The following is a 12744-nucleotide window of genomic DNA, read 5'->3' on the forward strand; positions in this document are numbered from 1 at the left end:
TTGGGTTGTACTTCCTTGGAATTTTTGCCCTGGACGACTGTTTTGGGCGATTTTAGCAAAATTATTATTATTAATGTATTTTCTTTGTTCCTATTTCTGCTGTGATGTTGCCATCTTCAGTTGATTTCCATTGACAGTGCGCAGATCTGTATGTCGCGAGTTCTTGGGAATTCACAATTGCTGCTCCCTAATTGTTGGTTTTATTGCTTGTGAAAGTTGAGATCTTGTCTTTTGTTTCTCATCTACAGGTGCGAAGATAGATTTTTTTTGCCGATTAATTGGATAATTTTTCAAGAAACATGAGCCAGCCACCGTTAATTTATAGTTTTGTGGCTAAAGGGAGTGTTGTGCTTGCTGAATACACTCCCTTTTCGGGGAATTTCAGCACTATTGCTGTCCAATGCTTACAGAATTTGCAACAAAATAATAAGAAATTCACCTTCTCATCTGATTGCCGCACATTCAACTTCTTGGTTGACAAAGAATTTGGTACAGTAAATGAAATTTTACTTCTGTACCGTGTTGGATATTTTTTTTCATATACCTGCTTTTCTTTTGTGTAGTGTTCCTTGTGGTAGCTGATGAAGCAGCTGGAAGAAGTGTTCCATTTGTGTTTCTAGAACATGTCAAGGATGATTTCATGCACCGCTATGGACAAAGTATCAATGGTAACAACTCCCATCCACTCATTGATGAGGAAGATGCTGATATGTTTGGGGAGAGATTTAGTTCTGCTTACAGTCTTGATAGGGAATTTGGGTATGTACACATTGTTGCACTTAAGCTTCCAGTTTATCAATTTCTTTGCCCTTGGTATAACATGAGATGATCTTCACAGGGTTGATTGGAATTTTCAGTTAAAAACATTTGCAACTAGAAATAGTGGGATTTTACAGTTTGTTAGTTTAGTTGTAGTTGTTTGGTCATACTTTAACATGTGACTGCTTTTTACAGTCCAAGGCTGAAGGAGCATATGGAGTATTGCATAAATCATCCAGAGGAAATGAGCAAACTTTCAAAGCTGAAAGCTCATATAACTATGGTTAAAGGAATAATGATGGACAATATAGAAAAGGTATGCTGTTGCTGGCCCCGTTACTAACAACTTAGCAAGTTGTAATAGCACTCTGTAAACACAAGTTTACTGCTTTAAAATGTGGTGGTTTTATGGATTTAATGCTGAGTATTTGAGCATTACCATATGATGTGACTGATGCCAACATATGTTGCTGAAATCTTGAGGTTCTTTATCTAATGGCTTTTTTCTTCTTTTCCTGAATCTTTCAATTGATTATCTTTCCTTTACTATTAGACCTTTGAGTTGGATGAATTTCTCCTGGATGTCACTGCAATTACTTATGGGTGAATTTGATCTGAAATGTTTTTGTTTTTTATGAAGGTAGAAAGGTCGGTAAAGATAAAGCAAAATCAGAGACTCAACAGCCAAGCAAAGAGGAACTGAGAAAGAAAATATGCGAAATTTTGAAAGAAGTTGACTTCAACACAGATAGTATTTTTTCTTTATTTTTCATTATGAAAATAGGCCAAAAGTGATAGTTTCTTGCACAAATAGTGCAGTTTTGGGATCAAAACTCACCTGACAATGGGCCACAGCCTTCATCACTGTCCCACAGTGATTAGGTTAAACATAGAGCTATGTAGTATGTTTGTCTTTTAGGAACTCTTGGTCGATAGAATATATTTGAGATAGGCAGTTTTTTCCTAGGTTGTTCTAGTCAGTCTGCAAGAGATGTTGATATTGGTGGTCCTTCATTCCTACTCTAATTTTTTTCTTAGAAATCTGTTCAGTAATTGCCTACACAGACAGGATTTTACCCGACCGTCGTTGATGTTTGTTTAACAATGCAACATTTTGCATGCCAAATTTCTCATACTATCGGTCTTAGTTTGGTTTCATCAGTTCATGACACTGCCCTACTGTTTGTTTCAAGCAACTTTTACTGACATTCCGAAGCCGCTAGGTATTTACTTTTTGATTTTTGTTGTCTTTATTGCATTTAACATCAATCCAATGTAACATAATTGCTGCAATACTCCTCATTAGCTGGTCATTACAAAACTGATCTGACTCCGCGAAAGGCATCGATAAAGCTCATGATCCAGGAGGAGCTGACCAAACTGGTAGAAGCTAAAGAAGATGAAGATGACGATAAAGAAGAACAACCAAAAGCTAAGAACAAGCGTGCAAAGAAGCAGACGGTTACTTGACTATAAGTAATACTCTATAGTCACATGTATAATTATTCTGTTTTTGTTCTTTCCTGTAGTTAAGTAGACCAAATGATACTTGTGTTTAAAAGATTAGAATAGTGGATGTTTTAACTCAGAAAACTAGGCATTTGAAGGTGAAAAGCGGTGAGATTAGGGAAATGAAAGGCGGAAGAAGAATGAAGCAGTATAGCAAGTTGAACAGATTCTGATTCTCATAATTTAATGTAGCCTCAGCTTGATTTTTGACTCACGATGTTCTACCTTGATGTGTTGTTAAAAGAATGTTGTTCTACCTTGATTCTGATATCTATTAGCTTTTGATGTAAAAAGAATGTTTGTGTATTTTATGGATACTATTATAAGAAGAATAATTATGTAATTTGTGAATATTTGTGTATTTTATGGATACTGTTCAATGAAGAATATTTATGTAATTTGTGAATATTTATGTATTTTTTTAGTTACTGTCGGTTTTTCACTATTTCGGAAATCAAATTTGTGCTGTTAAAAAATACTGATATTACATCGGTTTTCCACCGTTGTAAAACCGGTGTCATTAACTAATATTACATCGGTCGTATACCGCTGCCAAAACTGGTGTTATTAATATATAATATTACATCGGTTTTGTACCGTTGATGAAACGGTGTCGTTAAGTGATACTACACCGGTTAATAACCTATTCGAACACCGGTGTCGTTAAGTGATACTACACCGGTTTTAACCCGATGTCTAAAATGACAGACCTTTTACATCGCCTTCATAGACATCGGTCAAAAATGTAATAGACACCGGTGGAAAACCGATGTCTATGAGTGTTTTTGTTGTAGTGAAAGTACCCTTGCTTGAGAAGTTTTCCTAGGAAGAAGACCCCTTAGCTTGGTTTCGGCAATGAAGAAGATGGGATTGGGATTTCGGTGGGAGAAGGAAGGAGGAGGAATAAAGAAGAAAAAATGAAGTTTTCCTTTCCTTTCTCTTATTTATGCTAAATGAAGGAAGAAGGCAAAATCATCTTCTCATTGGGATGGAAGAAGGAAACTCAAACTTTTCCTTCTAAGTGAAGGGGGCCTTCACTTTCACCACCCCTTAACTACAATCTCCCTTCTCTTCCTAATAGCACACCCCTGCTGGGGCTACTGTTTATCACATACAACCACCTACCAAGAGGTTCAAGGTTCAAGCCTTGGTCATGCCTCTTTTTTGGTTTTTTTTGCTCTTTATTTTTTTTTTGAAAAGTCTACATAAAGCCCATTTTAATCATGCAATAATTTATATAAAATTGCTAGGGATCCTATGGGTGTTACATTTAAAACATGTGGATGGTTACCAAAAAGTAAAGTTTTATCAAAAATTAAAATCTTTCTTTTAACTACAAATAAGGAAAGATATCAAACCTTTCTCTTAATCCTTTGTAGAAAACTATAAAAGGAAAGATTTAAAAATTTAAAACTCTATTTTAAAACAATGTCTTCCACAATAGAAAAGATTTTAAAAATTAAAATACACTTTTAATGGGATGTGGTCGGCCACCTAGCTTGGGCTCCAAGCTTGGCCGACCATATAACATGGCTCCAATTCTTGGCTTGGTCGTCCCTAGCTTGGGCTCCAAACTTGGCTTGGCCGGCCACCATAAGATGGGTAAGAGGCTTGACTTTAAGTGGATATATGGCTTTATAAATAAGAGGCTACAATAGGGACCAAGAGGAGGAATTAGTTTTTGTCTCCCGATGAGCTTGTTGAGCTTCCCATGTTTGCCGCGAACACCCAACTCAAGTTCATCAATAATATCTCATTCTACTAAAGAGTTATTATTGCACTACCACACCAATCCAATATTATAATATGGGCTCCTTCTTATCATGACTGTGTTAGTCTCCCTGTGTTTAAGATATCAAATGCCCACTAATTAAACGAGTTACTGACAACTCACTTATTTAATATCTTAACTCCAAGAGTAGGTCCACTCAACCGTATTGTCATGTCAGACTAAGTCCACCTACAGCGTTTACATGAAAATTCTTATGAGCTCCTCAAGGGGACATCATCAACAAAGATTACTAGGACACAATTTCATTCTATAATTAACAACACGCCATATAAATAATATCATTTCTCAACTTATCGGGCTTATTGATTTAACGAACTAAATCACACGCTTTGATAAATTAAAAAAATAAATATAAAGTATACGTACTTGTTATTATATCATGATTAAGAGTACGCACTTCCATAATAACATGGGTTTTGTTCTTTTATATAGTCAGTATAAAAAGAAACTACCTCAAATGGTCCTGCTGAATACACTCATAGTGTACTAGTGTAATTTTATAGTCAAGATAAACTAATAACAAATTACACAACAACCACTCCAATGGTTTGTCCCATTCCATCTTGGTTGTGAGCTACTATTTATAATTTGTAAGGAATTGATAACATGAACTTCTGTGTGTCTCCTCACACCATATTATCTACAATATAAATTAAATGGATAACTACACTTAACATAAATGTAGACATTTGACCAATGTGATTATTATTTCAAAATAAATGTTTATACAAAAAACTAGACTTTTAGTATATCCTCTAATGATCTCTCACTTATTCTAAAAGACTATGTTATCATAAACATTGTCATACATCTGATTCTCATCCCCTCAACATGCCGATCAAAAGCTTTCTCTAGAAGGGCCTTAGTGAAAGGATCTGCTGTTGGATCGAGAAGCGCTTGTAACACCCATAGAGTACTTAGCAAGATTTTAGATATTTTTTTTATCATGAATAGAAATAGGCCTTATGTGTAAATTTAAAAAAATAATAAAAATAGAACCAAAAAGAGATGACCAAGGTTTGAACCTTGGATCTCTTACTAAATACATGTATGTGTTAACCAATAGACCAAGAGAAGTTATTGTTAGAGAGAAAAGTGGCAATATAGTTAAGAGTAAGAAAAGAGCTTCTTTCATTTAGAAGGAGAAGTTATGTAACACCCACGAAATTATAGGTATAGGAATATTATTTTCCTTAAAGCATAGAAATGAAAAGAATAGGAGAAAAAAGGAAAATAAAAACAAAAGAAAATATAGAATAAGAAGAGGTGAGGTCAAGGATTGAACCTTGAACCTCCCACAATAAATGGAGATAAATTTATGAATGATAACCATTAGGATAAGGAGAAATGATTGGATAGAAAGGAATGAAAAATTTAGTTAAAGGAGAAAAGAAAACTAAGCAAAAAGAACAAGAGAAGACCAAGTTGCTTACCTTCTTTTCCCTCTTGGTTAAGAAAAGGGAGCAAGCAAAAGAGGGATTGTCTACTCCCCTCCCTCTCTCTATTTTCGTGGGAATTATAGGAGTGAGGGAAAAGAGGAGTTGAGGGAATGAATGGGGACATGTTTCATTTGACAAAGGGATAAATAGGGTTAGAGAAGAAAAACAAAGGATTTAATTCATTTTCTTCTTCCTCCTTTCTCCCTTCTTCATTCTCACCGAACCAAGAAACCCCTTTCCTCTCCTCATACCAATTTATAAGTTAAGTTCTTCTCCAAGAAAGCTAATTTCCGAGAAGAAAACTTCAAGTTCTAGCCCTTACAAGCAAAGGAAACAAAAGGAGGTACAAGAAGAAGAAGCTTCCACCTTCATTATCACCTAGAACACTTTTCTCTCTAAGGAAAACCACAAGCGAAAGGATGTAAGTTCCCCTCACCTGTGGTACAATAGCTCTTATTTTCAATGAAGATTCGGTCACATGAAAAAGTTAAGAAAACATCAAGAAGAAATTCTAACCAAGATAAGACCAAAGGAAGGACCTAGAGAATGAAAGGATCTAAAATTTATATGCTTGATATTTCTCTTGTAGCATGTATTTTATGGTAAGGATTTATCTATGTTAAAATGTTTGGTAGAACTTAGATTCATGAGTATTCGGCCATGGTAGAACTAAGGGCCTAGAAGAGCTTTAATTTAAAACTAAGTATGCAAAGATCTCCTTAAGATAAGATATGAAACTATTATGATATGCCCATGATTATATGTTAAGTTGAACTCTATTTCATGTCCATGAAGGTTCGGCTATGTTTGGATTTTTTTTCTTAAAAATCCTAGGAGAATTTAAAGCAAATCTAAGAGGCTCATGATCTCCTTGATGAAATGTTATGTATCTAATCTAATATGCTTATGTTTATTGTGTATGGAAATTAAATTCATGCTATATAACATTCGTCCACTTCATGATTTAGGACTTAGGAAACTTAGAACCCAACTCAATCATGTTCATGTTATTCCTTGATATATTTGCTATGAAGGTTGTTTAAGGTTCTCATGCTTTTAGGACACTTGAACCTAAATTTTAAGTCCTATAACATTTGGCCATTACATGATGTAGGACTTAGGAAACTTAGAAACCTAACTCAACCATGCTCATGTTATTCCTTGATATATTTGCTATGAAAGTTGCTTAAGGTTCTCATGTTTTTAGGGCACTTGAACCCTAATTTTAAGCCCTACAAGTTTCGGCCACTTCAAGATTTAGGGCTTAGGAAACTTAGAACCTAACTCAACTATGCTCATGTTATTCCTTGATATATTTGCTATGAAGGTTGTTTAAGGTTCTCATGCTTTTAGGACACTTGAACCTAAATTTTAAGTCGTATAACATTCGGCCATTACATGATGTAGGACTTAGGAAACTTAGAAACCTAACTCAACCATGCTCATGTTATTCCTTGATATATTTGCTATGAAAGTTGCTTAAGGTTCTCATGTTTTTAGGGCACTTGAACCCTAATTTTAAGCCCTACAAGTTTCGGCCACTTCATGATTTAGGGCTTAGGAAACTTAGAACCCAACTCAACTATGCTCATGTTTTTCCTTGATATATTTGCTATGAAGGTTGTTTAAGGTTCTCATGCTCTTAGGACACTTGAACCTAAAATTTTAGTCCTATAACATTAGGCCATTACATGATGTAGGACTTAGGAAACTTAGAACTTAACTCAACCATGCTCATGTTATTCCTTGAAATGTTTGCTATGAAGGTTGTTTAGGGTTCACAAGCTTGAATGATAGTTTTTAACCCAATGTATGCTTGATAAGTTTTGGCCATGATAAGTTGTAAGCTTAAGTGACCTAGAACTCTATCTAAACTTGCTCATGATAGTTCTTATGGTATAAGAAATGATGCTTACTTAGGGTTCACATGTTGGTATGAAGTTTTACAAAAAAAAACCCAACCTATATGGTTCGGCCGCTAAAAGACATTAGGGTTAGAAATCGAATTATGTTTTCCATGTATCTCATATGTCATGATTCTGAGATTCTATGTTTCTATGTTTAATTATGCACACTTATGATCTATACATGATGGAGACCCTTATGCTATGGTGTGTATTATGTATGATGAAGCTATGTGTAAATTTATCCATGATATATGTGATGAGCTGTGTGCCCAATTTATGCATGAAATATATGATGTGCTGTGTGCCCAATTTATGCATAAAATATATGATGTGCTGTGTGCCCAAATCTTTACATACCATTATGATGAGCTGTGTGCCCAAAAGTCTATATGGTATGATATGATAAGTGACACGATGTACAAGAAAAGATAAGAACCATGATATGCAAAAACATGCTATTTTACTTTATGTATGGCTTGTACCAAGGGTGGGCTCCATAAGCGCCCCGGGGTCGATGGACTAAGAAACGAGCCTCGTTAGGGATGGGCTCCTAAGTGCCCCTAGGTCGATGGACTAAGAAACGGGCCTAGTATGTATGCCTTGTAGGGTTCAAGACTTGCTACCTTGGACCTACATAGGACGTGCACATTTATGTATGTGGTACAAGCCAGGGCCCTAATCATGTTAAGATTATGTTTAAGTATCTATATTATAAGTTTTCAAAGGACATATTGCATATGTTTTCATAATACATGTTTAGGAATTCACCTTGCATATACCTTATGATTATGCCATGATATTTGTGATGATGTTATGATATGTCAGGGTGCAATTGATGATTATGTTATGTTATGCCATGATACCTTACGCTTATGTTACGATATGCCATGATATGCTGCATGATATGATGAATTGCCTCAATGTATTATGTCTTGTGATTTTGATATGGTATACGTTTATTTTTGTGAGTAGGAAAGGAACTTATTGAGCCATGAGTGCTCACAGCTTACTTTCTTGTACCACAGATAAAGGCAAGGAATGGATGAACTAGGGGAGCAGCAGGAGGGGCTAGAAGGATGTGTGTGGTAGTGCCTTGGCTAAAGGAGAAAGACCTGCTTTTTGTTTAATAAAGACTATGCCTAGTTATGTTACTGCTTTATGACTCCATGACATTTAATTTTGTGTTTGGGCATTATGACTTACAAATCATGTTAAGTATGCTATGTGGTTTTATAAGTCCAGGTGATTAGTCATTTTGATTTTAAAGAAAAGAAAAGTTTTTAACTTCTATAAATAAGACTTCCACTGTAATAAGTAGGTATGTATGGGTAAGTAACCCCCGTCGCCTTAGCAGGAGGGGTGGGGCGTTACAAGTTAGAGTAGCCTTCTTCCTCTCAAAAGAAAAGAGGATTCTTGTTTCCTCTTTTCATTAAAGGAGGAGTAAAAGGAAGGAGAAGGAAAAGTGCATTTTCCCTTCCTCCTCTCATAAAGAATAAAAGGGGAAATTAAAGAAGAGATTTCATTTTCTCCTCTTCCTTCTCCCTCCTTCTCTTCACCGTGACCAAACCTTCTCCCCACCTCCATTGCCGAAACCCAAAAACAAAGGAGGACTCCTCTTTAGGAAGGCTCCACAATCAAGATTACTTCCCTAAGGAAATCAAACACAAGGATGTAAGTATCCCCTCACCTGTGGTACAAGTCGTTTACGAAATTTCCGTGAGGTTAGAATGCTTAAAAATAAAAATAAAAGAAAGAAACCTATGCTCATGGATCTCATTATATTATGATATGAACTTAGTTAAAAGATTTATGTTGGATGTTGTTTAAAGCATGATCTTCTTCTTTATATGTTTCGGCCATGAATATTTTAGGGCTTCAAGAAGCTCAAAACCTAATCTAACATGCTTATAGATTCCTTTATGATAAGATATGAACTTGACTAAGTTTTCATGTTTGTATGTTTCTTGGAAATTTAATTTCTTTTCCTTGAAGTTTCGGCCATGATGGATCTAGGGTTTCAAGATGCTCAAAACCTAATCTAACATGCTTATAGATTCCTTTATGATAAGATATGAACTTGACTAAGTATTCATGTTTGTATGTTGCTTGGAATTTTATTTCCTTTATTGTGAAGTTTCGGCCATGATGGATCTAGGGTTTCAAGAAGCTCAAAACCTAATCTAACATGCTTATAGATTCCTTTATGATAAGATATGAATTTGACTAAGTATTCATGTTTGTATGTTGCTTGGAAGTTTTATTTCCTTTATTGTGAAGTTTCGGCCATGATGGATCTAGGGTTTCAAGAAGTTCAAAACAAGATATGAACTTGACTAAGTATTCATGTTTGTATGTTGCTTGGAAGTTTTATTTCCTTTCCTTGAAGTTTCGGCCATGATAGGGTATAGGGTTTCAAGAAGCTTAAAACCTAATGTAACATGCTCATAGACTTCTTTATGATATGATATGAACTTGGCTAGGTATTCATGTTTGTATGTTGCTTGGAATTCAATTTCCTTTCCTTGAAGTTTCGGCCATGATAGATTTTAGGGTTCCAAGAAGTTTAAATTTAAAGCCTAGCATGCACATGAATCTTCTCATGATATGATATAAATGCAATTCAATATTCATGCTTGTATGTTGTTAGAGCTTACTTTTCCCTTTCATGAAACTTTCGTCCATGACTATATTCTAGGGTTCAAGGAAGTTTAAATTTAAACTTAGAAAGCTCATGGATTCCCTTATGATATGATATGGAGTTAGTTTGGTATTCTTATGCTTGTATAGAACTTAGTTCATGTTCTTAAAAGGTTCGGCCACAACTAAGTTAAAAGGCCTAGGGAGCTTAGAACCTAAACTTCTTATGTTCATGATATTTTGTAGTTTATGATCTGAAATTCATCTAAGGTTCACAAGCTTAGGGTTAGAGACCCAATTATGATTTTTTTTTTTTCTAAGTGTCTCACATACTAGTATATGAATTGAGAGATTCTAGTAAATGTTTTCCCATGTATGATTATGTTTCTATGATGCATTATATGCTCATTTAAGTATGCTTATGAACCATGCATGATGATGACTTTTATGATGTATTTTATGCTTAGGTATGCATGCTTTATGATAAGACAAGTAACATGCCTATTTATGTATGCTTATGAACCATGCATGAAATGATTCTTATGATGACTATGTTGGTATCAAGTATGTATGATTTCAAATATGTTGCATGATCATTTATGTAAGCTTATGAACCAGGCATGAAAATGATTTTTATGATGCCTATGTGCCCAAGTATGCATGCCTTATGATATGATAAGAAAATGGCTAAGAGTTGCTTCCCTTAAGTTGGGATTAAGAGCACTCTTCATGTTAAGACAAGAGCATGACATTTATGTGGATATGATATGACAGTTATGATGATATGATATGCATGACATGTATTTTACTTTGTATGGCTTGTACCAAGGGTGGGCTCCATAAGCGCCCCTAGGCCGACGGACTATGAACGGGTCTAGTAAAAAGGGATGGGCTCCTTAGTACGCCCCTAGGTCGACGGACTATGAACGGGTCTAGATCCCTAGTAGGTTCGGGGCTAGCTACCCTGTCCTAGGGATTGCGTGAATTTATGTATGTATGTGGTACAAGCCGGGCCCTCATGATGATGATATTATGTTTAAGTATTAAAAAGATATGTTTAAAGACATCTTGCACTTGACATGGCATATGTTTTAAAAAGACATTATGCATGATACACCCATTCATGATATGATATGTTTCGTTTTTATGAATTATATGACATGATGTTATGCCATACTCTTATGACTTATAGGACATGATGTTATGAGATGTTTTGTTTAGGATTCATACGACCTAATGATATGTTATGCTTCTATGATTCACATTACAAGATTCCTTTATTTATGACATGTTAGAGTATGATGTTTCTTAATGATATGATATGATAGGAGGCTATGTTCACATGATATAATGTTAGATGATTATGTCTCCATTGATTCTATGCTTATATGACTATGCTATGAGATATGGTTTTTGTGAGTAGGAAAAGGATCTTATTGAGCCTGTGTGCTCATAGCTTACTTTCCTTGTACCACAGATAAAGGCAAGGAATGGATGATCTAAGGGAGCTGCAGGAGAGGCAAGGAGATGTGTGTGGCAGTGGCTCGGTAAAGACAAATAATGACATGCTATGTTATTTTTGTTATGTCTGACATGAACCTAGTGTATTATGCTACATTCCAGTATAACTTCATAACATTTCCGCTGCTTTATGTTACTAAAAAGAAATTTTAAATATGCATGTGTATCCTGGAATAGTTAAGTAAGTAAGTAGCCCCGTCCCTTTTAGTAGCAGGGAGGGCGGGCGTTACAACGCTAGAGGGGGGGGTGAATAGCGCTCGTGGCTTTCACTATTTTCGAATTCGTAAATCATACGAGTTTAAGCAGTGGAATAAAGAAAAGGGAACAAAAACAATACATAAGGACATGAGGAGTTACTTGGTTCGGAGCCTGTGGCGACTCCTACTCCAAGACCCGCGATCGTTGATCACTTTCGGTGGGCAACAACTATAAACTCGAAACAATAGTACAGATTAAGATTTACAATGAGCGCGAGAATGTAAATTATACCGAACGACAGATTCTAAAACAGTGGAGCTCTGGGTCGTAGGAAGGTTGTTGCAGTACTTTGGGATGAACTTGTTAGCAGTTGAACGCAGAAGGATCGCTTGTGAATTCTTGAATTTAGTGCTGCTCGAACCCTCCTTATAAATAGTGATGGAGGCGCCTCCAAGCCTGTCCGAGGGGCCTCCAGGCCACCGAGTTTCACGCGTGGATCAACTCTGATCTGGTCGCACCTTATCCCATTGAAGGTGCCTCCAAGCTGTTGCAAGGCACCTCCAACGCCTGGTCCAAGGCGCCTCTAGCCTCCTCCGAGGCGCCTCTAGCTTCTCTGGACAGCTGGCTTCGACTAGCACCCGAGGCGCCTCCAAGCCCCATGGAGGTGCCTTGGATACTATTCATCCGAGGCTAAGGGTGCTTCTTTGTTCCTGCAAAATGTGTTAGTCCCAAACCCAAACCCTGCAAAACAAAGTTAGCACAGAAACAATATGATAGATATAATTGACAGTCATCGGACTATCCAGGTCTGACTTCGGATTTCCAACCAGAACCCCTAGGTCGACCCGACGCCAACTATTCCCTCTATGGGGAACGCATCCTCACCTACTTCACTCGGGAGATTTACCTATTGCCAGTGCAATCCTCCAGATCGACTGGACTTTTGCTCAGCGTTTGAAGCTTCCGGACTTTCTGCTGGACT

At 36.3% G+C, this 12744-nt stretch overlaps 1 protein-coding gene across 1 annotated transcript; it reads left to right on the plus strand.

Annotated features, from left to right (window-relative positions):
• The first annotated feature begins 299 nt into the window (after positions 1 to 299).
• LOC121998838 (vesicle-associated membrane protein 727-like) lies at positions 300 to 2229 on the plus strand. Its single transcript, XM_042553877.1, has 5 exons — positions 300 to 489; positions 564 to 759; positions 955 to 1082; positions 1400 to 1510; positions 2066 to 2229. Exons 1-5 carry the CDS (start codon positions 300 to 302, stop codon positions 2227 to 2229), a joined length of 789 nt encoding a protein of 262 aa, XP_042409811.1.
• Positions 2230 to 12744: the final 10515 nt, after the last annotated feature.

Source organism: Zingiber officinale, chromosome 1A, assembly GCF_018446385.1.
Source record: "Zingiber officinale cultivar Zhangliang chromosome 1A, Zo_v1.1, whole genome shotgun sequence".
NCBI classification, from domain to species: Eukaryota; Viridiplantae; Streptophyta; class Magnoliopsida; order Zingiberales; family Zingiberaceae; genus Zingiber; species Zingiber officinale.